We start from the raw sequence: 26,271 nt of genomic DNA, 5'->3' as shown, positions 1-26,271 counted from the left end.
AATTGTAGTGAAAATATATTGCCAAATCATTTCTGTTAAGTTGATTTAGTCCTCACCTGTTTGCGTTGGATGTAACTTGAATTACTGTCAAACTTGGCCTGCAACTGTGTGGCCATGGAGCGCACTCTGTTCTCTTTGGGTTCCTTTCCGTTTAATACAGAGGAGCCTTTAGTAGACACATTGGTGGCCTAGAAAGGAGGAAAACAAATCCTAAATATCTATGACACTTAAACACTTTCATTGGTGGCCTAGAAAGGAGGAAAACAAATCCTAAATATGTATAAATAAATAAATGATAAATGGGTTATACTTGTATAGCGCTTTTCTACCTTCAAGGTACTCAAAGCGCTTTGACAGTATTTCCACATTCACACACATTCTCACACGGATGGCGGGAGCTGCCATGCAAGGCCCTAACCAGCAGCCATCAGGAGCAAGGGTGAAGTGTCTTGCCCAAGGACACAACGGACGTGACTAGGATGGTAGAAGGTGGGGATTGAACCCCAGTAACCAGCAACCCTCCGATTGCTGACACGGCCACTCTACCAACTTCGCCACGCCGTCCCCGTATGACACTTTAACACCTTTTTTTTGTTTTTATGTAAGCTATTTAATGCCATATGTACTGGGCCAATTTTTGTTTTTTTGGGTAACCTATACTGCTCATCTTTGATGCTAGATATCATTCTTGTGGCATTGTTCCTTATTAGCAACTATCCACAGTAAAAGCGAGCTTTCTATAAAAACACGTTTGGTGTACAGTGCATCTGGAAATTATTCAAAGCACTTCACTTTTTCCACATTTGGTTATGGTAGAGCCTTATTTTAAAATTGAATACATTCATTTTTTTCCCTTAACTTTTACAGTCAATACCCCATGATGACAATGTGAAAAGTATTTTTTTTTCAAAATTGTAATTTATTAAAAATAAAAATAAAATCACTGTGGGACAGGGTGTGTGCCTCACAATATGAAGGTCCTGGGTTCAATCCCCGGGCTGTCTTTCTGTGTGGAGTTTGCATGTTCTGCCCGCGACTGCGTGGGCTTCCTCCGACCCCCAAAGACATGCACCTGGGGATAGGTTGATTGGCAACACTAAATTGGCCCTAGTGTGTGAATGTTGTCTATCTGTGTTGGCCCTGCGATGAGGTGAGATAGGCTCCAGGCTCCAGCACCCCTTGCAACCCTGAGAGGGACAAGCGATAGAAAAATGGATGGATGGATGGATGGATTGTGTACGTAAGTATTCACAGCCTTCCCCCATTTGGCAGCAATTACAGCCTCAAATCTTTTTGAACACGATTCCACAAGCTTGGCACACCTATCTTTGGGCAGTTTCGTCCATTCCTCTTTGTAGCACTTCTCAAACGCCATCAGATTGGGTAGGAAGCGTTAGTTTTCATCCAGGATGTCTCTGTACATTGCTGCATTCATTTAGTCTAGTCAGGAAGGTGACTAAAAACCTGATGGTCATTCTCTCTGTAGAGAGAGGAGAATCTTCCGAAAGGCAGCAATCCACAAATCAGGCCTATATGGTACAGTGGCTAGACAGAAGCCATTTCTTAGTAAAAAGTTTTGACAAAATGCACCTGAAAAACTCAGACCATGAGAAGCAAAAATATCTGGTTAGATGAGACAAAGAATGAACTTTGGCATGAATGTCAGGCGTCGTGTTTGGAGGAAACCCGGCACTGCTCATCAGCAGGCATGGTCAGGCATGGTGAAGCATAATGGTGGCAGCATCATGCTGTGGGAATGTTTTCAGTGGCAGGAACTGGGAGACTAGTCAGGATAGAGGGAGCTTGAGAGGTGCTGCAAAGAGGAATGGGTGAAACTGCCAAGCTTTTGGCATCATATTCAAAAATACTTGAGGCCGTAATTGCTGCCAAAGTTGCATCAACCAAGTATTGAGCAACTGCTGTGAATACTTATGTACATACATTTTTTATCTTTAATACATTTGCTACTTTTTGAAAAAAAAAAAAAAAAAAGTGAAGTAGAGTGAATTATATTTATATAGTGCTTTTTCCTCTCTGGAGACTCAAAGCGTTTTACAAAGTGAAACATTGGGCTGGGCGATATGGACCAAAACTGACATTGCTGTATTTTTAGTCCAAATGGCAGTATACAGTATATATCGGTATCTTAAAAAAGTGTTTTACAGCTAGATAACCAGTGTTGAGTGTACTAAAGTTAAGTTTGTTATAAGTAGTAACGTAATGTGATGTTTATTTTTATAGAGTAATTAGTTAAAGTTAAAGTACCAATGATTGTCACACACACACTAGGTGTGGTGAAATGTGTCCTCTGCATTTGGCCCATCCCCTTGTTCACCCCCTGGAATGTGAGGGGAGCAGTAAGCAGCAGCGGTGGCCGCGCCCGGGAATCATTTTTGGTGATTTAACCCCAAATTCCAACCCTTGATGCTGAGTGCCAAGCAGGGAGGTAATGGGTCCCATTTTTATAGTCTTTGGTATGACTCGGCCGGGGTTTGAACTCACGACCTACGTTAGCCGTTACTAAGTCAAAGCATTAGCATAGTTTGTAAAGTGCGCAGGAATGGACAGAGCTTCTACTCACTCAATGTGGTGAAAGCCGCTGCGCTGGCTGTTCAGTTTGAAACTACTTTTCAGCCACTCAGCCGCTACACTACAGTAGCTTAGTCTGCACAGGCTATGGGTAAAAGCACTTTTAAATAGAGTTGTAGCTAAACATTTGACACACCGAGCAAGCAACAGAGGAGCTATCGATAGCTTCTGTGCTAAATCGCTAACAGAAGTTAACAATATAAACAGATGAGATTAGTGATGAAGTTGATACAAGGAGAGATATACTGTAGGTTCTAAAGCAAATTGGTGTATGTTTAAGTAAATCTGTAGTCACTCACTAATAGCCAAATGCAGTCGCTGACCGAAGCATTGCATCACTCGAGAGTCGAGAAGTCGGCATTGTGCCGCAAAATTTAAAAAAAAAAGTTTGATGCACAGCATCATAGTGTGTCAGAGAAGCCCCTGTAACGTAAACACGCAAGAGGCGGGGGTGAGCCAAAGAGGATGCCCTGTGCTTTGCCCATCAGGGGCAGAAAAGAGCAAACAGCAGTAACAAAGGCACATCAAAAGATAGTTGTATATATATATATATATCGCTTTCTAAAATATACCAGTATTTACAATACCGGTATATCGCCCAGTCCTAGTGAAACCAATCATCTACATTTTTAAGCTACATTTAAACCAGTGTGTGAGTGGCACTTGGAGCAAGGTGGGTCAAGTGTCTTGCCCAAGGACACAGCGGCAGCAACTACGATGGCAGAAGCTGGAATCAACCCTGGAAACTTCAAGTTGCTGGCATGGCTGCTGTACCATGAAAGCCACGCCAAGTCTACCTTTTCACATTGTCATCATGAGGTATCGTTTGTAGAATTTTGAGGACAAAATGAATTTATTCCATTTTAAAATAAGGTTGTAGCAACGAATTGTGGAAAAAGTGAGGCACTGTGAATACTTACCAGATGCACTGTATATATATCTAATATGCACTGAACTCATTTCTGTTATCCACAGCAGCTATCACTTGCAACATGAACAAATATTTTGGATTAAATCAAATATTAACTGGCATGAATAGAACAAACGTTCTAATAGAACTGGCATTATAGAACAAAGCAATACAGGAGTTCTCCAAATACCTATTTCAAGGACAGAAGTCTAATTTGTAGTCATCTGAGCAGCAGACAATTTTTTTTATGCATGACATATTGCTAATATTCAAAATGAACACATCTTTTTACAAGTACAGTGGTACCTCAACTTACAAGCACATGTTTCACGGCCGAGCGTGTAACTCAAAACACTCATATCTCAAGACAGTCCCGCCCAATTAAATGAATTGAAATCAATTTAATCTGTGCTTGGCCCTCCCAAAAACACCACGATTGTAACATTTAACACACCTTTTAAAACAAATAACTAACTTTTGGATAGTGAATATTGTTTGAAAAATATTACAATAGCATGTACAGGGGCAGAGAAGTAGCAGTAGTTGTATGAAATAATGTAATATTGTTTAGCATATTCCTTGAGGAGCAGATTTTTGCAAGTGTCTCCTATGGGCTGCTTCCCGGTCGTGTAACAAGAGGAACTAAACAGTCGCTGTTTATGTTGCACACGGATTTAAGTGATGGACTGTAATTGTGTAACCGGGGAAGTCACAGTTGGCAACAAGCGATATGTATGTCTTTGTCACAAAGATAATGCTCAATTGTCCAGTTTGTTGATTCAGGACGAGACAGAACTAATTGAAACACGTTATTCACAACATCTGAAGCTTCTCAATATTCTTATGGATAAAAGTCAGTCGCATTTGTTTGTGTCTGCATGCCGCAGAGGCTGGCTGCAGCTTGTGTGATGTGGACTGACAATGCTGCAGCAGGGTTGACTCGCTGCATAGGCTGCTAACCAGTTGTACATATTTTTAATGGTTTGTTTCTGATTCGGTCGTCCACTTCTTCTCCGTTGCACTAACTTCCTTCGTCCCAGTGGTTGGAAGGCAGGATTGTGTCGCTCTCGGAGCGGCGGTCAAGCGTGTCGGTTTTTTGTGTAAATGAAGCAGGAACAACAACGTGTAACCGTATATTAACTCTTTATTGCTCAAAAGGTGTTACAAACACTACTTCAAACAGTGGCGTAAATGCTCGTAACTCAAATTATGCCTGCAACTTTAGGCTTAAATCTCAAATTACCCATAAATTAAGGTACTCAGAAGCTGAGGTACCACTGTATATTGAACACAGGAAGTGAACTAATCAAACTAATTGCTGTGATATTGTAAATATCAGCTGTGCTTCTTTCTACTCCTTTTTAGGCCATATGGAATCGTGTAACCGTAAACATGAGATGTATGCCTATGTAACCTTGAATTTCAGTTTAAAATAAACTAGCCAACCCACAATGCAACCAACCAACTGTAGCTATTTAAAAAATATATATAATTATTTCTACAAACCTCGTCAAAGTAAGTGCAAAATGTTCTCCTCCTTTTGTAAATTGGGTCTGTACCATCTGACTTCTTCTCATCCTATATGTCCAACAGAGGGGGAAAAACAGAAAGTCAGCATGGAATGGCAGTAAAACAGAGATGATAATTTTACAGTTAAAAGAACGAGGTAGTTTCCAACATTACCTTCGGAACACGTTTCCTTGGCAGAGCAAGATTAAGAACATTATTAATACTTTGGACTTCCTGAGATGGATAATCTTCACTGTTTTGATCCACTCTTCTGGAGCCTGTGTTACAACGTGTGACGGAAATAAAGCTCTTAGACTTTCCACATCACGCAGCCATAAATGTCAAATAATATCAGTGCATAAAGCCAAAAACAGAATATACAAAGGGTCTACATATAAGGAGTTAGTAAATTGATGCTGGCAAAAGTTCAGCTTTGAATAAACAGCTTTCAGAGGAAGGTAAATGGTTATATGACGTGAAATAATTTGGGTGGTCTGTCTTTCTGTCCGTCAGTCCACAGCGGTTCAAAGCACTGGTACAAACACACATTCCACACATCCCAGCATACTTGACTGGGAGGAATGCACAACTCACAGTTAGTCACAGGAAATCAACTGAAAGGGAATAGTTTTTCTTTGTCTGGAATAACAACTGTCTGGAATAACAACTGACAAAACTAACATTAAAAGTTAAGTAACATACTATTACTTAAAACAGAGTAGATAATATTATAGTAAAAGACATTAAGCAAAAAACAATAGATATATATATATATCGATAGTTTATTTTATAATAGAGTCCAGTAGAATGCTTTATAGTTCAGCGCAGTTCTGTATAAAATACCAGTGCATCATAGTGTAAAGAGAAGGGCTGACTTGAAACGACAGGAATGGCGTTCAGTAGAGTTTACCAGAATGCTGCTGTGAATTTTTTTTAAAAATATATATTTTTTATTATTTTATTTTCAAGTCACTGTTTTTAAGAGTACATTTAACTTTTTTGTTTTACATCAGTTCTCATTTCTACACAGCTCTTTGGCTGTATGCATGTATGCCTTATATACACTTTACAGATGTCAAATACTTCATTTAAACTTTAGCTTTGCAGGTTGAGTGCAACTTAGGTTGTGTATAATAACTTCTTAGAGGCTGGCTGCAGGGGTTTGAGCCACTATTTCTAGGGTTATTCAATGAGCGGCCTGGGGGGAAAATCTGCCCCGGAAATCACACCAGATCGGCCCCCGTGTTCAGTTCAAAACTTGGGAGGGACTAACATTTTTGCAGCAAATTCCTGTTGTATAGAGCAGTGTTTCTTAACCTTTTTGACCTCAGGGTCCAACTTTTCCACTAAAGAGGGTCTGGTGCCCACTCAAATATTAACACTAAATTAGTAATCTTATGCTTCCTTTTAATCGTATTCAATAATTATATCTCACCTACTTACAGTTTACAAAGACTTACAATCACAAAGATTATTAAAAGGGCTAAGGTATGGCTGATTACAAAAATAAGCTCATCAATTATACTGCAAAAGAAGGGACTCATAAAAACTGAAAAACATTCATACAACTACGCTGTGCTAAAATAAATACATTCTAATTAAATTAATAATAAACAATAATAATAATAATATTAATGTTTCTTGAATAAACTGTCAATACCACAAAAGTGCAAAATAAAATACAGCTTCACCACTTTAGTCATAATTTTTGTGCTTAAGAAAGAAACTTCTCTATGACTTGCTCCAGACTTCTTCTGTTTGTATGATATTGTCATTACTGCCACAAATGGTAGAAAAGTGTATTACAATGGAGTACCGCTGCGGCCTATACGGACCACAGTTGAAAAAAAATAATAATTTGGTGGCACTCTAGGTGGCGCTCGCAGCCCATCTTTGGGCCCCAGCCCTATGGTTAAGAAACACTGGTATAGAGGACTTTGGACCAGTGTAAAATACATAGGCAGTTCCTTGCACTGACATTTTACCTCCTAAAGGCCTCCCTCCCCACGGTTTCCCTACTCATCACTAAAACTGTAAATACCTCCTCCGGTCAGGTTCCCTCTCCCCTAAAACTCGCTGCAGTCACACCCATACTCAAAAAACCTGGCATCGACCCCAACTACCCCAACAACTACCGGCCCATCTCCAACCTGCTTTTTCTGTCAGAAGTTCTGGAACGAGTCGTAGCCAAGCAACTCACTGCCTATCTGGACTCGAATTACCTCTTTGAACAGTTATAATCTGGTTTCCACTCCAAACACAGCACTGAGACTGCCCTTATCAAAGTGACCAATGACCGCTTGTTATCCTCTGACACCGGATTCCTCAACGTCCTCATCCTTCTTGACCTCAGTGCTGCCTTTGATACCATTAATCATTTCATCTCACGCCTCAAATTCACCCTTTACTTTACACTGCACTCTCCTGGTTCAAATCTTATCTTTCTGACAGAGACCAATTCATTTCCATACACAAATGCCAATCTGTCACAACCCCTGTTACCCACAGTGTCCCCAGTTCTCGGTGCTTGGTCCCCTTCCTTTCATCCTTTCCATTCTTCCGCTTGGACAGATCCTTCGCCGCCATCTTCTCCAGTTCCACTGTTACGCCGACGACACACTTCTACCTCCCCTCCAAAACCATAACTGCAACCACCCTTTCCACCTCGCCGCCCGCCTTATCAACAAAAACCTGGATGCAATCAAACCTTCTAAAACTCAATTGTAATAAATCAGAAGTCCTAATCATTGGTCCAGACTCCCTTACCCACTACACCCAGAACTTTTCCCTCAATATTGATGGTTCCATCTTCACCCCCGCCAACATAGTCTATAACCTTACCTAGGAGTCCTCTTTGACCTTACTCTCTCGATCATGCCCCATGCCAACCAGACCACCAAAACTGCATTCTTCCACCTCCGTAACACTGCCTGCCTCCGACCCATACTGTCTTCAACGGCGGCTGAAACACTCATACACTCTTTCATCTCAACGAGGCAAGACTACTGCAATACACTCTTTCATCTCAACGAGGCATGACTACTGCAATACCTATGGCACCCCCACCAAAGTCATCAACACATTGTGCAGAACTCTACTGCCCACCTTCTCACAGGTACCTGCTCCAGAGAACACATAACACCAGTCCTCCATGACCTTCAGTGGCTACCGATCTGTTACAGAATGAACTCCAAAATTCAACTTGCCACCTACAAGGCCCTCAACAACTTAGCTCCCCCCTACATCTCCGACCTCCTCTACCAATATGTGTCCTCATGACTGGTGAGGCCAACCTCCTGCAAATCCCCAAAACCAAGTGTCGGATCTGGGGGGAAAAGGGCTTTTTCAATTGCTTCCTACCCACATAAAAGCTGCTCCACCCTTTCCTCTTTTAAAACTGCCCTCAAAACCCACCTTTTCAGACTTGCCTTCCCCAGATAAATTCTCCTTATCCCCCAATTCTCACTGTTTTTACTTTTTTCTTAAACTGTTTTTTAGATATATGTATGCCGTTTTCTTTTTTAGCTGTACTTTTTTTGTATATATCTTAAAGTCTCTTGTTTTTTCTTGTTTACTTCATGTAAAGCGCCTTTGAGTACTTAGAAAAGTGCTACATAAAGTTGATGTATTATTATTATTATTACTACTAAGGCTAGTGTCCACGCTGTATTTTGCATTACAGGGATTTTTGATATTTGTAACTCTGGTAAAAAAAAAAATAGACCCAAAAAATTGCCATAATGGTATTCAAAATGCGGAAAATAGTTAAAGGAGAAGTTGGGCCACCCAGTCCACAGCATTTGGAAATGTGGCCCACAAAATTATTTAGTAGACTAGCTTTGGTGTAACATACCAACTGTAGTATTATATAGCAAATATCAGAAACGCACAGTACATTACAGTACTGTATAGTATGCAGAAGTATATCATAGCATAGTGTAGTATATCTATGTATATCCTGTAGCAAAAAAGTATAGCATTGTACATTACATTAAAATATACTAGTACAGTGTATTACAATACAGTAAAGTACTATAGAGTAGAGTATATTTTCGTAGCTTAACATACAGTAGTGAGATACAATATGCGCAAGAGTAGAGAGTAATACTGTTTAGAGAGTTAAGTTGAATGCAGTATAGTATAGTAGTATGGGATAGTACAGTAAATGATTGCATAACAGTGTAGTATAGTATACACTGAGCAGAGTGAAAGTGTTCAGTAGTATTGTACAGTATATCATAGCATCATCTAATACAGGGTTCCCCAACCTTTTTTCCACCAGGGCCCGATTTAATGTATGCATTATTTTCACGGACCGGCTTTCTACAAGTGGCAGATAAAAACAGCAAAAAATGAGCATGAAAAATTTGCCTTTGGCTACAATCTGGCACATAACATTTTATATATCCATTAATGTGCGTTGTCCCATGTACGATAACAAAGGAGTTGTAATATCTATTAACAGGTTTATTGGTCTGTTTATTGGGACAGGCGACAGTTAAGTCAGAGAAAATGCGGTAGTATATAAATTAATTATTGTTTCTGTGCGGCCCGGTAGCATATGCATCACGGACCGGTGGTTGGGGATCCCTGATCTAATATATATGGCACTTGCAAAAGCATGGTATTATATAGTTTATCATGCAGTGGGACGGGACAGTATAGACAATCTTAGCATAGTGCAGTAGATTAGCGAAGAGTGGAAGTGTTCAGCAGTGTCAAGTAAAACACAGTATACTATAGTAAAGTAAAAAATAGTGTGGTATAGTAAACATTGAGGAGAGTGAAATAGTTCAGTAGGGTTGCTATAGTATAAAATAGTAAAGTATACCGTCCATAGTGTAGTAAAGTATCTGTATAGCACTTATCACCGTATATTAAAGTACTGTTTAGGGTTGTATAGTGTATTGTGCAATGGGACGGGATCATATAGTGTAGTTAGCATTGAATAGTACAGATTATTTTAGGCAGTATAAAGTAGTGTTCAGTATTGTCAAGTAGAGTACAAAATAGTATAGTATTGGATGATGCAGTAAAACACAGCATTGTATATTATAGTGTACTGTACATTGAGCAGAGTGAAATACTGTTCAATAGAGTGAAGTAGAATGCTGTAAAAGTAAAGGCTAAAGCATAGTATGGCATAGCAAGGTATGGGATGGTACAGTATATGTAGTTTAGTGCACAGGCACCGGTATATAGTATAAGTGGCGTAAAGTAGTATGGTTTAGTGTAGAGTATGGTATAGCATAGCATTGGTGGACGGGAGTACCTTCATCTGGTAAAGGTGTGCCTCTGAAGAGTTCGTAAATCTTGGAAAGGTAGCTGATCATTTTGGTCTTTTCCAGCTCCAGGGAACCACTCAGCTCTTTCACAGATGCGAAAGATCGGATCCCAAATTCCCGCTCTACGATATCAAAAGCCAGCTGGAGGTTGGTGGCCTGGTTTTCCTCATTGAGTGACTCAAAGTCTCTGACGGATGAAGATGATAGGGCCTTGAGTGTGAGCCAGTATATGTATTGCACATACAAAGTTGATTCTTTTCTACAGTATATATATGTCTGAAGGTCTGTATCTGTACTGTAAAGTTCAAATTTGAATGACAATAAAAAGGAAGTCTAAGTATAAGTCTAAGGTGCATATCAGCCTTATACTTTCGTTGTCATTGTTAGTTGGGAGTTGAATCACAAGAAAGGAAAGTGTCAAATGCATTGTGGGTATCAGATGACAAAAGGCAAGCCGAGCATTATAAAGTGCACAAGAATGTAAAAACACTTAACGCCACCATAGTGCATTTGCTATGCGTAGAAACATTCTTTCCCTAGAAAATGACTTGATGAACAGATGAATAGGAACAGCTCTGACAACACTGACAATGTGCAGACGCCTTCAGAAAATAACGTCAATGCAATAATAAACAAACATACAGTAGGCCCTCTTTTTCCCCTTAGTTTCTGCAAACCTACTCAATTTGTACAATTCCACTGTGCTGACAGGCGTACATTAAGAGGGGGGCAGAAGGCGAAATGCCAAATTTTTCCTCAACACATGTACGACCATATGAAATTGCAGTGGCATGTGGAAAGGCAATAATTTAAGCAGAAGAGGATATCATTTGTTCTGCAAAGGGATTCAGCCAAAGCCGTAATACAGCCAAAATAAAACCAAAAGCACGCACACACACAGAGGAGAGAGCATTTTAACCAGTTAGTTGTTAGACTGTTTGCAAGCCTGTAACGTGTAGGTTGTTTTCTACATGTAAAAACAAACCACAAAGAATGACTTCCTCTTTCAAGCCTGTAACGTGTAGGTTGTTTTCTGAGTGGCACATACATCAGTTGGGGTTTGAACCTGTGAATCAGGGCACACAGGCCGTAGCCACTTCTCCAAGAGGATGTGAGGTCAGTGATTGCTACATCTCGGTAGCCCTCTGTCTGTTTTTGGCACCATGTGAGAAGCCTTGCCGGTCTGATCTCAGAATCTGTAGGGACACACACAAGTTGGTTTACACAATATAAAAGTCCAAACAAGTAAATGCTGCAGGAAGTTTAGACTGAACAGGTTTGTATACGAGCAGTTTCATCTGGACAGAAGCATTTTCAAATTGGTGTTTAAAAGAGGAGAAAGCAACTTTGAATTTGGCTCTACGACAACGTGCCAGCTCCCATTTCACAGCTTCCTCTTCTCTGTGAACCCACATGTAAAAACAAACCACAAAGAATGACTTCCTCTTTGAAGAACAACTATACGTGGTCCTTTCAAAATAGGAGCCAGATCACAGTGCAGCTGAGATGTCTCTACCTCGTCTGCAGATAGGTCGGCGGATGGAGGCGGCACGCTCCAAAGAGCAGGTATTCAATTCTCCACTCAAGTACAAGTGACGCACCTGAAGAGAGGAAGAAGTATTATATACAGTGGGCCTCTAACTTAAGAAAATTTTGAGATAGGAGCTGTCGCTTGACTAAGTGTTATGCTTTAAGTTGCCAACAAAAATTTGAGTTGCAAGCATCTCCGCCAATAGTTGGCATAGCAAACATCACAGTAAACCATGTAAGATCCGCCCAAAACATCTGGTCTTACTTGCTAGCATTAGCTTATAGCTAAAGATCCACATAACTTAGTTTTCAAACCATTGGAATGGACAATTTGAGCGTCAAATCAAATCAAAACTTTTTATATACAAAGCACTTTCATACACAGGCAAGTTGGAGCGTATCCCTGCTCGTGTGCACCATACTGAAGCAGAATGAGACTACCGCCAGCCAAGGTTGTCAAAATGATATCTAAATGGTGCATATTTTTCCATGAAAATATTAAAAAACTGCTGATGGTGTGTTTGATGGAGAAGCAGCTGGAAGGAGATACCATAGAAGTCAACTCTCTAACGTATATTCTGTACATTATTATATTACTTTATGAAACTACAGTAATCCTTACTTAGTATTACATTCTATTTTATTGTTTTTGTACATTATTTCTTATCGAAATGTTTTTCTTTTTATCAATCAATCATCAATCAAAGTTTATTTATATAGCTCTATATCACGAGTGTCTCAAAGGGCTGCACAAGCCCCTTTTTAAAGGGGATCTATAATGCAAAACCAACTTGTCTTATCTATTGGTACCTGTTTTGGTGTATTTAGGATCTGCGTAAGTCCAGAAAATGTGTAAATCAAACCATGGAGGCCTTGCGGAGATATATTTATAAAACAATATTGCCTTCCTTCATACTTCCGCTAAAACAATGGAATTTGTTTTTACAATTGGTGTCGCCAGTGGATATCTCCATATATGGTAAAAATTTACACAAAGTGCTTTGGGCGAGTCCGCCATTGTAGTCTGCATTGTAGTCAATAAGCTCCTTTTTCCTCTATCCTCTTGTTGTGGAGCAGACTGGTTCGTACATGCACATTCACCTTGTGCTGTTGCTATTTCTAATAAAAAGTAGTGTATAGTTGTAACTTATATCTGACAGTAGACTCCATATGGAAGCGCTAAAAACTACATGGCTGACACGGACAGAGAAGACACAGTTGAAGTGGAGACGCGTAAATAAAACCACCCAAAAAACTGTGCATCCTGAAAAGTGGGTCAGAAAGCGGCTTGAAGATGGTCTGTAAAATATAATCTATGCAAAATTTTGAGCAAAGAACCACAACAGTAGACCACAAGAAAGTGTTTTAAATGTAGACAAAATAATAATACTGTGACCCCTTTAAAATAAATGTTATCTGTTGAAACTGTTTTGTTTTGGAAGGCCACGCAAAACTGATTTCAATTTATTTCAGTGGTAGATGTTTATTTCAGATACAAGTGTTTTTAGTTAGGAGCTCCGTCACAGAACCAATTAGGCTCGTAAATTGAGGTACGACTGTATACATAAAAGTACACGCGACATAAAAAAAATGTTTGTACCTGAAGAGGCCTGACACACGAGGACATGAGATTTGGGTATCGCGTTGCTGGGTCGATGGTGTACTGTTCCAAGTTTTTGGTGATGTTTTCAGGTGTCGTCTGTGGCAGCAATCTGTAAATGCTTTCCCTAAATAAACACAAATCGATAGATAATGGTCACTGTATAAATACACTTACAACATGTGATATGAGATACAATACAAGAGCTGTTTACACTGCAATACGCCGACTACTCCGAAGCAGAGGTCTTTAACGGTGGGTCCGCGATCCTCAGAGGTAATGCAGGGGGGCCGTGTAATTTTTTTAATTTGTGGAAATGAACCTTTGTACATGTTTTATGTGCATGTCTTTAAATACACATAAACATTGAGCCAACACAATTTCATGTAGTTGAATTTGAATAAATAACATATAACATGAATAAATGTTATATTCATGTTAGCATTGAAGCTAGCTAGCGATTAGCGCTTTAGTTGACAGCTAATTGCCAGCTAGTGATTTGTGTTAGTTGTCAGCTAGTGATTAGCGCACTAGTTGCCAGCTAGCAATTAGCACACTAGCTGACGGCTTGCGATTAGTATCAGTTTGATGTAAAATACAATAATAATTTCAAACAAGATATATAAGTAGGGGGACCCAGCTCCTTCTCGCCATCAGTTTGGGGGTCATTGGCCTGGAAAATATTGAAGATACCTGCTCTAAAGCATACCCAAGATCTATTCATATAGTGTTGTCCCTTGAGAAGATACAATAAAATGGCGGTCACTTTTAGGAATCGATTCTATTTCTATTCTTGTGGGGACATTTTGCCTCAGAATCGATTTTCGATTCAATGCGATTCTCGAATCAAACCAATTTTCACAGTATATTATGTGGTATAAAAATGCTAAAACCTTTTCAAAACAGGTTACAGGTTACAAAAGGTCCTCTTGGCTGCCGACGTAAATGTGCAGGCTATGCATGGAGATATAGCCTAAAAAATTGTTTTAAATGATTTTCTGAAAATTATGACGTTATTTATAGTCAAACTAAATTAGAATCGCGGTTTGGATGTGATCCGATTTTTTTGACCATGAACATTTCTCAAATGATGCATGGCAGTTCTACGCCAATGCACATTAAAACTAATAATTACTACACTTTAACACAGCTGTTGTATCAGATCTCATTAATGCAGATTTTCTTAATGTTGTGGCTGGTGAGTTCACTGTATCCCATACCTCTCTGCCAGCACCTCAAGAACTGTTCGTCCTTGAGCCCAGCTCTTTACCATCCAGGCTGTGTCAGAGGCTGCCAGGAAGCCTCTGGCGCAGCCCGTCCCCATGGGCCAGAAGGGCTGCAAACACACGCAGCAAATATGAAATATATCAGACATACATTGTGTGGGCAAAAATATTGTGACACAAATAGTCAATCAAAAAGTCAGTGCTCCTCTTGATCCCTTACTTCCAACAGGCTGTCGCCCACCAGAGCAACCAGCAACTGGTGTCCAAATCGCTCCCTGACGAGAGCGGCGTTCTCAGAGGCGTGCATGCTGGTGAAGTCAAACATTGCCACGTCTGGTTGCCCGCAGTGGTTTATGGCGAACTCCAACGTGGGTAGCTGGTAGTTGGTGCCAAAGTCAGCAGCCTCTCTGGCATAGCACAGAAGTGCTTCCTGGTCGACGTTATCACGGCTCAGCAGCCTGTTCGTCTCCATGTAATCCTGCAAACAACAAGACAATATCAACACAAGGTGAGGGTTCACACGTAGACCACCGGTGGGCTACAACACACAAGTAATGCTACTTCTCTTCTTAAATAACGGGGCAGGGAAGCAGGGGGGACATTTAGTATAAGTGGTTTTATTCATGCTTACACAATCCTCTAGCTAAAATAACTTGGCAATTGTTTGTTGCAGATATTATGACTCCTGGAGCCAGAAACTCACACAATGGTTTGCACAGATTACTAAAATAGATATCAGGTTCTCAATAGTGTCCCCTATATAATAACTATCCCCTACAGGGGGGCATGACAGAAACTAATTGCGAACCCCTGGCATATGTGAGAATAAAAACATTCACTTATAAACTCACATTGAGAACAACTCCTTTATCCAGCAGGCTCTGTTTCTTTGCCGTCATGACAAAGTAGTGTGTGTTGTCCTTGTAGTACACAATGTTCTCCAGGTCAATGCCTGCCGTAAAAAGGAGAGTTGTCAAAACTGTCGGATGCTCGCAGCAAACACATCAGCATCTTGTGTCGTGTCCCTGAAGGCATCACCTGTTTCATCTTTGAGGTCAAGAAAGAACTTCTGGTTGAAAATGAAGGCCACACCACTGATCTCCTCCACCTTGGCCTCTGCCGTCGTGTTCCTGTTGACAAAGTTGGCGGTGATGGCAATCGCCAGTTTACCACGAAAATCTTTTCTTTTGAAACCTGCAGACAAAAACACAAGGAGAGATATAATGACAGATAATGCATGAAAGCCATTTTGTGCTGGGCTGATCGCTAATTCAGTCAGCATAGCAGTGCTGTTGTTAGCTACTGTGCTAATTGCTACTTTGGGTGCTTTTTCAGTGTTTTTAGCCTTTTACAGCATTTTTGTAGTTTTGCTAGCTCAAAATTAGTCTAAAGAAAACAATGGATAAGCAACGTGTGGTTTGAAACCTTTTAGGAAGTATCCATAGCGTTGTCGATACTGCTTCCCATCTCACCCACCCCCACTTTCTGCTGCACGCAAAGAAGATTAACCAACAAGGTAAAGTGGATTTTTTATGTTTTATTCCTAATCATTGTAGCCACTTGGATGTTGAAGTTAAGGAGTTTTGTCAAACTGTGAGTGCGCCACAGGGCTAGTGACTGTATGTGTGTGCGCGCGTGCATCGGCAGGGCAGCTGCATATAGGAAGAGAACAGTTCTGCTTGTCGTTGTTTTGGCATTTTTAATAAATAGAGAGTTGATTAATCACCACCTTGTTATGTTAGTTTGATATACAGTACAGCACTATATTTATATTATGTTCAGTGTGTACAACTTTTTATTCAAAACTGGACTGGAAACCATTATTCATGTTTACATTGTTTCTTATGAAAAAATTAGCTTCAATATACAAACTTTTTTGATGATCCCTGTTCAAGAACCATTTAAGCTCATAAATGGAGGTTCCACTGTACACACACCCATTCACACTCACATTAACATAAATGGACAATTTGGAGTCTCTAATTAACCCAACATATTTTTGGAATGTGAAAATCATGAAAAACTCGAATGTTTTGATTTTACACATGCGTGGATTACTAAATGTCCTCTGCAATGTAGACATGAGTTGAAGAACATTTCTGTTTTGTATTTTGCACATACCAGCCTTTCAGTCATGCACATGAAGGAGATTACTTTTGATAAGCATTGCAGAAAAGAAAAGAAAATAAGTTTAACCCCAGAGCTAAAAATAGGACTGTTTTGCCACAATTAGCGCACTAAAAAAGCAGACCTGCTGCAGACTGACTCATTTCCTGTGGGCTGCTTCATGATGAAAGAAGCCAAAAATGCACAAAATTGACCATTTTAGGAATACCCATCCAATGTGTATTGGCCACAGCAAGCAGAGACAGTCTAAAAACAAATTATGCAAAAATATGGAGAGAATCCAGCATGCATCAGCTGCTCCACTTTGGTATATTCTATTTATGTATTCTGATCCTTTGGTGCTTTCATCTGACTTCTACATGCTCACAGACACACACGTGCCCCTTTAAAATGGGGGTACACTGTAGGTAGATAGGCGTTCTGATCCACTTTGAAAACATTTACGAAAATACAGCTATTTTACATTTTATTTCATACATATAATATAATAATATAATATAATATACATTATATTATTTATTAGTTTGTTTTTTAAACCAATCCTGTCCAGCCAGATGGGCTAATATTATTGTTAAATTATATTTACATAGTTTTTTTTTCTTTTTTTTCTCAAGACTCAAAGTGCTTTACATAGTGAAACCCATCATCTACATCTTTAAGCTACATTTAAACCAGTGTGGGTGGCACTGGTAGTAGGTTTGCCCAAGGTAACAACTGTAGTGACTAGGATGGCGGAAACGAGGATCGAACCTGAAACCCTAAAGTTGATATCATGGCCGCTCTACGAAATTTGTGTTGAACTTTATTAGATGTTTGGATATATTTAGTGTTTGCCGCAACCGGACCTGATCAGGAGGAGGTTGAATAAATAAAAAAAATAAGTCCGAGGGGTGAAATGTGGGGACAAGACAACAATAAAAACACAGAACGACATCAGCAGACCCAGTATATACAAATATGATACCAGTACTCATAAAATACAAAGTTAGTCAAGTAAACAGTAATAACAGTATTGACAATGATCATTATTACACTACAATTAAAACAATAATAGTAATTAATTACAATAATAATGATGGATAATAGTATGTACCTATAATTATCACTGTTACCATCATTTAAAATGTTTTTATATTATTTTGTTGTATTAATTTATATTATTTTGGAGAGAAAACTCATTTAAAATACATGGTAATAATTTATATAGAAAAAGAAAAAAAGTATTATTATTAATGTAATTATAATAAATAATATATTTGTGCTGTAATATTACTGATTTATAATAAATAATTACACCTTCCTCCCACCTCCAAAGACATGCACCTGGGCATAGGTTGATTGGCAACATTAAATTGGCCCTAGTGTGTGAATGTGAGTGTGAATGTTTTCTGTCTATCTGTGTTGGCCCTGCGATGAGGTGGCAACTTGTCCAGGGTGTAGCCCGCCTTCCGCCCGAATGCAGCTGAGATAGGCTCCAGCACCCCCCGCGACCCCGAAAGGGACAAGAGTTAGAAAATGGGTGGATGGCATTACACCAATAAAAATTTTGAAAAATTTAAAATAAAAACTTTTCAAATACTGGTATAAATATTTTCATTACAATAGTGAGACTGTATATTGTAGACTGTGCATTAATAATGCAGTGTGTTACAGTATTTTAAACATTTAAAATATTACCAGAGTAATATAACATTTATTCTGTTTTAAGATGCAGTTTGAACGTATATAACGAGAAAAAAGTTCTCTAGTTATGTGATTTAAGTGCTGGTGGTAACATTTTATTTGAGTCTCGGTTGTTCCCTCGTTTCCTTGACCTTATGTGGTAACTTAATATAACGGCATTGTCCCATGTCCCTTTAAAAAAAAGTACATCCCCTAGGCGTCAACACGTTTAATTCCTTTTCTTTGGCGACTTCTCACCTTCCAGCGTGTTCCTGCGCCCGTCCGCCCCAACCACAACGTCAAACTCAAAGTCAGCCACGGGGTGATCAGCAGGTCGGATTGCAGCTCTCCACCCGATCCCTGAGAGGGAGACGACCACAGAAAAAAGCAGGAGTGAGAGGGGAAGGAGGGAGGGAAAACACATTATATAAATATTCTCTTTGTGCCTTATTCCTTTGGCGGAGACAGAAATGGCCACGTAGCGTGAGAAACTGATGACTTGCTTTTGCTTTAGGGATATGCATATGAATGAAATCTCTGGCTGCCATTGTACATTCTGATCATGCTTCTTCCCAGCATGATCTCAATCAAAGACAGCAAAATACATCATGTGCCATCAAATATATCCACGCACATCATATTTGAAACTCTTTTTTGTGGGTTTTGAGTTCACATTTTGAGTCTTAGCATTTTGTTGTGTAACATGTCCATGTGGAAAATGCTGTCCACCATATTAAGGGCAACGACTAAGCTTCAGCAGCGGGGGAAAGAAGTACGTCTATATTTAGGCGAGGCTCTTGTTGTTATCAGCGTATTGATATTACAGCTGCAAAGTCAATGTAGGAGGGGCAGGTCAAGTTGCTTCTCCTGCTGCCGTCACACAAAAGAGCGTACTATTAAGGTGACAGCTTCTCTATCTTCTCCTGTAGCTTGTTATTGTTTGGATGGGGGCATACTTTCATTTTCCTGGTTCTCGGGAGGCTCCAGCAGCTTGACAAACTCCACATTGATGTGAAATTCCACTCCAACGATAAGGGCCACCTTCAACAGCATGAGCTGCAGCTGCCTGATACCTGTTAAGAAACAGTACAGTTGATTTAGTCTTTAAGTAAATGTTAGATTCATTTAAAACAAAATTTGAGGGGGGCCTCCCCTGCAAGGTGGCAGAAGACTTCAAAGGAGGTGCAGCAGCTTGATAAAAAATAAAGAAAAACATTTTTTAAAGCTGCTAAGATAACTTCAGTTGTTCATAAGGCAAATGTATAGAATATTGTTTTAATTTCTACAGTGAGAGAGTCCACAGAGACTCAGATGAGCATGAAACAATACAAAATATGTTCCAGGAAATTAATCTTCTCTAATGTTACAGGGTTCTCCAATTACAGCCCTTTATGGTCTATGTTGCAAGAAGTTTTCATTTCCATAAGTTACTGTTCAGCAATATTTTGTGTTGCTTTATGAATGTCAATGAGTGTTGATGAATGTGTTCTTGTTCAGTAAAGGCTTGGAAAATTGTACTCGTTATGTAAATTGTACAAACCCCGTTTCCATATGAGTTGGGAAATTGTGTTTAGATGTAAATATAAACGGAATACAATGATTTGCAAATCATTTTCAACCCATATTCAGTTGAATATGCTACAAAGACAACATATTTGATGCTCAAACTGATAAACATTTTTTTCATCTGTAAGTGCAAGTTTAAACTCCACTATGCAAAGTGAAAGCCATTTATCAACAACACCCAGAAACGCCGTCGGCTTCGCTGGGCCTGAGCTCATCTAAGATGGACTGATACAAAGTGGAAAAGTGTTCTGTGGTCTGACAAGTCCACATTTCAAATTGTTTTTGGAAACTGTGGACGTCGTGTCCTCCGGACCAAAGAGGAAAAGAACCATCCGGATTGCTATAGGCGCAAAGTTGAAAAGCCAGCATCTGTGATGGTATGGGGGTGTATTAGTGCCCAAGACATGGGTAACTTACTTACTTGTGAAGGCGCCATTAATGCTGAAAGGTACATACAGGTTTTGGAGCAACATACAGTATGTTGCCATCCAAGCAACGTTACCATGGACGCCCCTGCTTATTTCAGCAAGACAATGCCAAGCCACGTGTTACATCAACGTGGCTTCATTGTAAAAGAGTGCGGGTACTAGACTGGCCTGCCTGTAGTCCAGACCTGTCTCCCATTGAAAATGTGTGGCGCATTATGAAGCCTAAAATACCACAACGGAGACCCCCGGACTGTTGAACAACTTAATCTGTACATCAAGCAAGAATGGGAAATAATTCCACCTAAGAAGCTTAAAAAATGTGTCTCCTCAGTTCCCAAATGTTTACTGAGTGTTGTTAAAAGGAAAGGCCATGAAACACAGCGGTGAACATGCCCTTTCCCAACTACTTTGGCACGTGTCTCAGCCATGAAATTCTAAGTTAATTACTATTTGCAAAAAAAAACTAAAGTTTATGAGTTTGAACATAAAAAATATCTTGTCTTTGTAGTGCATTCAATTGAATATGGGTTGAAAAGGATTTACAAATCATTGTATTCCGTTTATATTTACATCTAACACAATTTCCCAACTCATATGGAAACGGGGTTTGTAGATTGCATCATCTTTAGTTTGCTACTTGTGTCCTCAATTATCGATGTTGTCGAAACGTTATGGGCTTTATTAATTGTCCAGATATTGTTGTCTTTGACAACAAGTGGTTTTGCTTCTGGTCCTCTATTCAGCTTGATGTAGATTTTGCAGTTGGCGCTCAAAGTGGCCTGTATTTCCCTGGTTTCCTCAAGTCGTGTGCTTTCTTGGCGATGTCAGCGTTGCATTGACTGAGGTGCTCATTCATGAACAAATGAGCAAGACATAACATTAGGGCTTCACCAAACTAAACTGGAGAACTGACTGCATATGAACACTATATCAGCATACATAATGATTGAAGTCAAACTGATGTGCAGGGTTTCCAATATTTTGCTCCTTAGATTGTGCTGGTGTACCATGAACTGGATAAGTGGGTGTACAATAAGCATGAAACAACGTAACAATGTCATGTTGTTACTTAAGGTGTGCTGTAATAATGTTCAAAAGTACAAGGCCATGATTAGACTGGTTGCTATCACAATGATAGACTCAACAATTATTTTCCTGTCTTGTTAGGATACAGAATATACTGAAAATTAATGTTATACAGTGGAACCTCAATTTTCGAACTTAACTGGTTCTTGAACAGTGCTTGTAAAAAGAAAATTTCCTATAGTGAAGCAAATTTCTCCATAAGAAACAATGTAATCATGAATAATGGGTTGCAGCCTAGACAAAAGTCCATATTTTAGTGAAGGTGTGTACACTTTGAACACATTATAAAGTGCTTTGCAGTACTATATATCAAACAAACATAACAAGTGGGTGATGGATCAACCATCTTTTGATTAACGAGCCAAAACGATGACGACATGTATGCACTGCTCTGCCAACACGAGCACACACAAAGAAGTCTCTTTGGTGCCCTCACAAACAATAAGAAATCACAAAACTCCTTAACTTTAACAAGCAAATTGTTACAATAATAAACATTTTAAAAAGAAAAATCGACTTTAAATTACCATCGGCAAGTGAGCAGCTGACGAGAGAGGTAGTGTTTTTTTTCCTCCGCTATGTCCGCTTTTTGGCATCTTTTTGCAGAAAAGTCTGGTCTCATCACAATTAAAAAGTTGCTGTGGTACGAAACACGCTTCGCCAATCTCTTCAATACAAGCAAGCACAAAATGCCTGCCAGCAGGACATAAAATGCATGAATGAAGCGTTCATACACAGAGATGGTTTGTGCCCTAAGAAATGATTCGCACACACATGCATATTTGGTTCGATCTAATAGTTACTGAATCGAAATGGTCACAAAACGAGAGGTTAGTCAATCGAGGTTACACTGTATTAGAGGCTAAAAGGCCAAAGGTTTACATCAACTACATTTTAATTCATCACATATAGTTGAATAGCATGTGATGAAATAATTCCTACAAATGTGAATGTTGATTATTATTTAGAAAAATATGCACAATTAAGGCCAAACATATTTCCAAAAACAAGCCTAATGAATACAACAAGGCAACATTGCACTATATCAAAATTATTATCAGCAGCCAAGCTAGTGGTGGCCAAAAATTATTAGACAGTATTGTTTTACAGCATTTTATTCAATGCCATATTTGTGACGGCTTTTTGTGAAGGTAGTGTAAAACTGTACTTAGAAGCAAAACATATAATGCTGCACAGCATATCACAGCTGTCATTCACACTGACAACTGCTAATTACAGTAAGTACTACTTACTGATGTGATCTATGGCGCCGGCACAGAATTTGCCGTAAAACTTTTTGGCCCCGAGGCCCCTCAGGTCATGAATGGTGAAGGGCCAAAGGTGCAGCACATTATTCCTGGAAAAGGAGTCCCTCTTCTCGATCACCATTACCTTGGAGCCCATCAAGGCTAGCTCGATGGCTGTACGCAGGCCGCACGGACCTCCTCCAATGATGAGGCACTAGGAGGACAAATTGTTAATGAGTATTGTAGGGTGTCACATTGGTTAGATAATTAAGTGACATTTAGTTTATTTCCTAAAAAAGCTGCAGACTTAAATCACATGCAGAGATTACCGTTACCAGATACCAGACAGTCATAAAATGACATCATCAGGTCTCATTGTTAGAAAAACAGATGAACAATGAGAAGAGGTTGCCAAATTCTTTCATCACCACCGAGAACTGTGGTTACAGGTTGTCATTATCAGAGATGTTGCTCATGTGTCAGCCTTGGCTGCAAAGCGCATGAAGTCACCTTGATTGAAGTTACAGCGTCTCTCTTGCCTTGGTTTTAGAGACGGCTGCCCAAAAAAATGACATCAGCTTTTGGATGATAGATGAAAGAAGTGACGCAAGTCTGTCTGGATATATTTTTTCTTCTTTACCCTCTAAACGTTTAAACATTACAAGTACTGCATGTGCTTAAACCGTATAGTCTTTGTTCTTTTGACATTTCATGCAGAATAGAATGAATGTTGAAGTTTGTTCATGCTGGTGATAAAATCCACAAATAAATATGGACAAAAGGGGACACTTGGATATTGAAACTATTGAATTGGTCCACTGTCCTACTTTGCAGTTAACCAGGATTTCTGTGGTGATATTAGTCTATTCACCCAGAAGAACATCTGGGTAAATGTATCTCTATGCCTGCCTACCTTAAATAAGAAGATAAAGTTCAACAGCGAAAAATACATCACCTTTAGTCTCCCTGATGTCTACTTGCTGCCTGTAATGCAATTTGGACCGGCCAATTACCAGCAACGTCGAGTAATTACTGTCACAAAGCAAAAGACCAGGCGCTATATATGTGCCACATTTACATTAAAGGCCTACTGAAATGAATTTTTTTTATTTAAACGGGAATAGCAGATCCATTCTATGTGTCATACTTGATCATTTCGCGATATTGCCATATTTTTGCTGAAAGGATTTAGTAGAGAAAATCGACGATAAAGTTCGCAACTTTTGCTCGCTGATAAAAAAAAGCCTTGCCTGTACCGGAAGTAGCGTGACGTCACAGGAGCTAGTATTCCTCACAATTCCCCATTGTTTACAATGGAGCGAGAGAGATTCGGACCGAGAAAGTGACGATTACCCCATTAATTTGAGCGAGGACGAAAGATTCGTAGATGAGGAACGTTACAGTAAAGGACTTGAGAGGCAGTGATGGACGTATCTTTTTTCGCTCTGACCGTAACTTAGGTACAAGCTGGCTCATTGGATTCCACACTCTCTCCTTTTTCTATTGTAGATCACAGATTTGTATTTTAAACCACCTCAGATACTATATCCTCTTGAAAATGAGAGTCGAGAACGCGAAATGGACATTCACAGTGACTGAACATGTAAATACACGATTAATAATATTCAGCTTTGCGAAGCTAAAAAAATAGAAGCTAACCTAGCAACGTAGCCAACGTGATAGCATAGCAGTCTCAAATGCAGATAGAAACTAAAATTTAAAAAAAACCCTGACTGGATGGATAGACAGAAGATCAAAAATACTATTAAACCATGAACATGTAAATACACGATTAATAATATTCAGCTTTGCGAAGCTAAAAAAAATAGAAGCTAACCTAGCAACGTAGCCAACGTGATAGCATCAGTCTCAAATGCAGATAGAAACTAAATTAAAAAAAACCCTGACTGGATGGATAGACAGAAGATCAAAAATACTATTAAACCATGAACATGTAAATACACGATTAATAATATTCAGCTTTTCGAAGCTAAAAAAAAAAAAAGAAGCTAACCTAGCTACGTAGCCAACGTGATAGCATAGCAGTCTCAAATGCAGATAGAAACTAAATTTAAAAAAAACCTGACTGGATGGATAGACAGAAGATCAAAAATACTATTAAACCATGAACATGTAAATACACGATTAATAATATTCAGCTTTTCGAAGCTAAAAAAAATAGAAGCTAACCTAGCTACGTAGCCAACGTGATAGCATAGCAGTCTCAAATGCAGATAGAAACTAAATTTCAAAAAAACCCTGACTGGATGGATAGACAGAAGATCAAAAATACTATTAAACCATGAACATGTAAATACACGATTAATGATATTCAGCTTTTCGAAGCTAAAAAAATAGAAGCTAACCTAGCTACGTAGCCAACGTGATAGCATCAGTCTCAAATGCAGATAGAAACTAAAAAAAAAAAAAACCCTGACTGGATGGATAGACAGAAGATCAAAAATACTATTAAACCATGAACATGTAAATACACGATTAATAATATTCAGCTTGGCGAAGCTAAAAAAACAGAAGCTAACTTAGATGCGGCGGCGGGCTTACTCACTGTAGTGCGTCTGCTATCCTGCTCAAAACACAACACAACCTCCTGGTGTTGGTGTTGCTGTACCGATCGCACCTACAACTTTCTTATTTGCAGTCTCCATTGTCCATTAAACAAATTGCAAAAGATTCACCAACACAGATGTCCAGAATACTGTGGAATTTTGTCGAAGAAAACAGAGGTATTTGAATTGGGTCCAAACACTTCCCTTGACCTCGTGACGTCACGCGCATACGTCATCATACCGCGACGTTTTCAAGCGGAAGTTTCCTGGGAAGTTTAAAATTGCACTTTATAAGTTAACCCGGCCGTATTGGCATGTGTTGCAATGTTAAGATTTCATCATTAATATATAAACTATCAGACTGCGTGGTCGGTAGTAGTGGGTTTCAGTAGGCCTTTAAGCAGGGGGTAATCTCATGATTGACAAGTGGAATGGCCAAGAAGACAGTTTTCAAGTTCTGTTATTATGCAAATTGACTAAGTAATGATGTTCTAACATTAGTGTGTCTTCTTAGAGCCTGTTTACGAGCAACAATTTTATCATCTCTCTCACTTGATGCTACACTTTTAATAGAAAAGCAAACGCCGTGGTTGTGATACCACTCTCAATTATCCCTATAGTTAGATGAGCTCAACCACCACTTCACAGAGGACAGTATTGAGGGAAAGGCTTCGCTACACATCTTAAAATAATGTCTGAAACTCTGTCAACTATCTGTCAGTCAGCTACAGAAATAGGAGCTGTAAGTTGTATCATTTTGTTCGCTCAAATGTGAGTGTAATGTTAGCACTGTAGCTCACATAGCTATTCTAGTGCTGCTAATGTTTGCGTCCTCCTGTCCCACTCCATAATGATACGTTGTTTTTAGTGCGGTTAAACGATTACATTTAAAATCAGATTAATCACACTTTAGCAATTTGATTAATCGCAGTAAATTTA

The 26,271-nt window shown here is 39.3% G+C and overlaps 1 protein-coding gene across 10 annotated transcripts in view; it reads right to left on the bottom strand.

Annotated features, from left to right (window-relative positions):
- mical2a (microtubule associated monooxygenase, calponin and LIM domain containing 2a) overlaps positions 1–26,271 on the bottom strand; it is a 72,171-nt gene that overhangs the window by 11,345 nt on the left and 34,555 nt on the right. For all 10 annotated transcript variants that reach the window (XM_062028477.1, XM_062028485.1, XM_062028447.1 and 7 more), the window contains 14 exons: positions 22,772–22,979; positions 19,395–19,511; positions 18,697–18,798; positions 15,688–15,843; positions 15,501–15,601; positions 14,870–15,127; positions 14,644–14,759; positions 13,424–13,550; positions 11,810–11,894; positions 11,342–11,489; positions 10,281–10,480; positions 5,183–5,286; positions 5,006–5,077; positions 57–188 (listed from right to left, as the gene is read on the bottom strand). In XM_062028477.1, the coding sequence (XP_061884461.1) occupies positions 57–188; positions 5,006–5,077; positions 5,183–5,286; positions 10,281–10,480; positions 11,342–11,489; positions 11,810–11,894; positions 13,424–13,550; positions 14,644–14,759; positions 14,870–15,127; positions 15,501–15,601; positions 15,688–15,843; positions 18,697–18,798; positions 19,395–19,511; positions 22,772–22,979 (1,926 nt within the window). The remainder of the gene's footprint in view (positions 1–56; positions 189–5,005; positions 5,078–5,182; positions 5,287–10,280; positions 10,481–11,341; positions 11,490–11,809; positions 11,895–13,423; positions 13,551–14,643; positions 14,760–14,869; positions 15,128–15,500; positions 15,602–15,687; positions 15,844–18,696; positions 18,799–19,394; positions 19,512–22,771; positions 22,980–26,271) is intronic.

The sequence above is a fragment of the Entelurus aequoreus genome, linkage group LG02, assembly GCF_033978785.1.
Source record: "Entelurus aequoreus isolate RoL-2023_Sb linkage group LG02, RoL_Eaeq_v1.1, whole genome shotgun sequence".
In the NCBI taxonomy this organism is placed as follows: domain Eukaryota; kingdom Metazoa; phylum Chordata; class Actinopteri; order Syngnathiformes; family Syngnathidae; genus Entelurus; species Entelurus aequoreus.
Note: the sequence above shows the minus strand (reverse complement) of the source record. Positions and strands in the feature narration are given on the sequence as shown.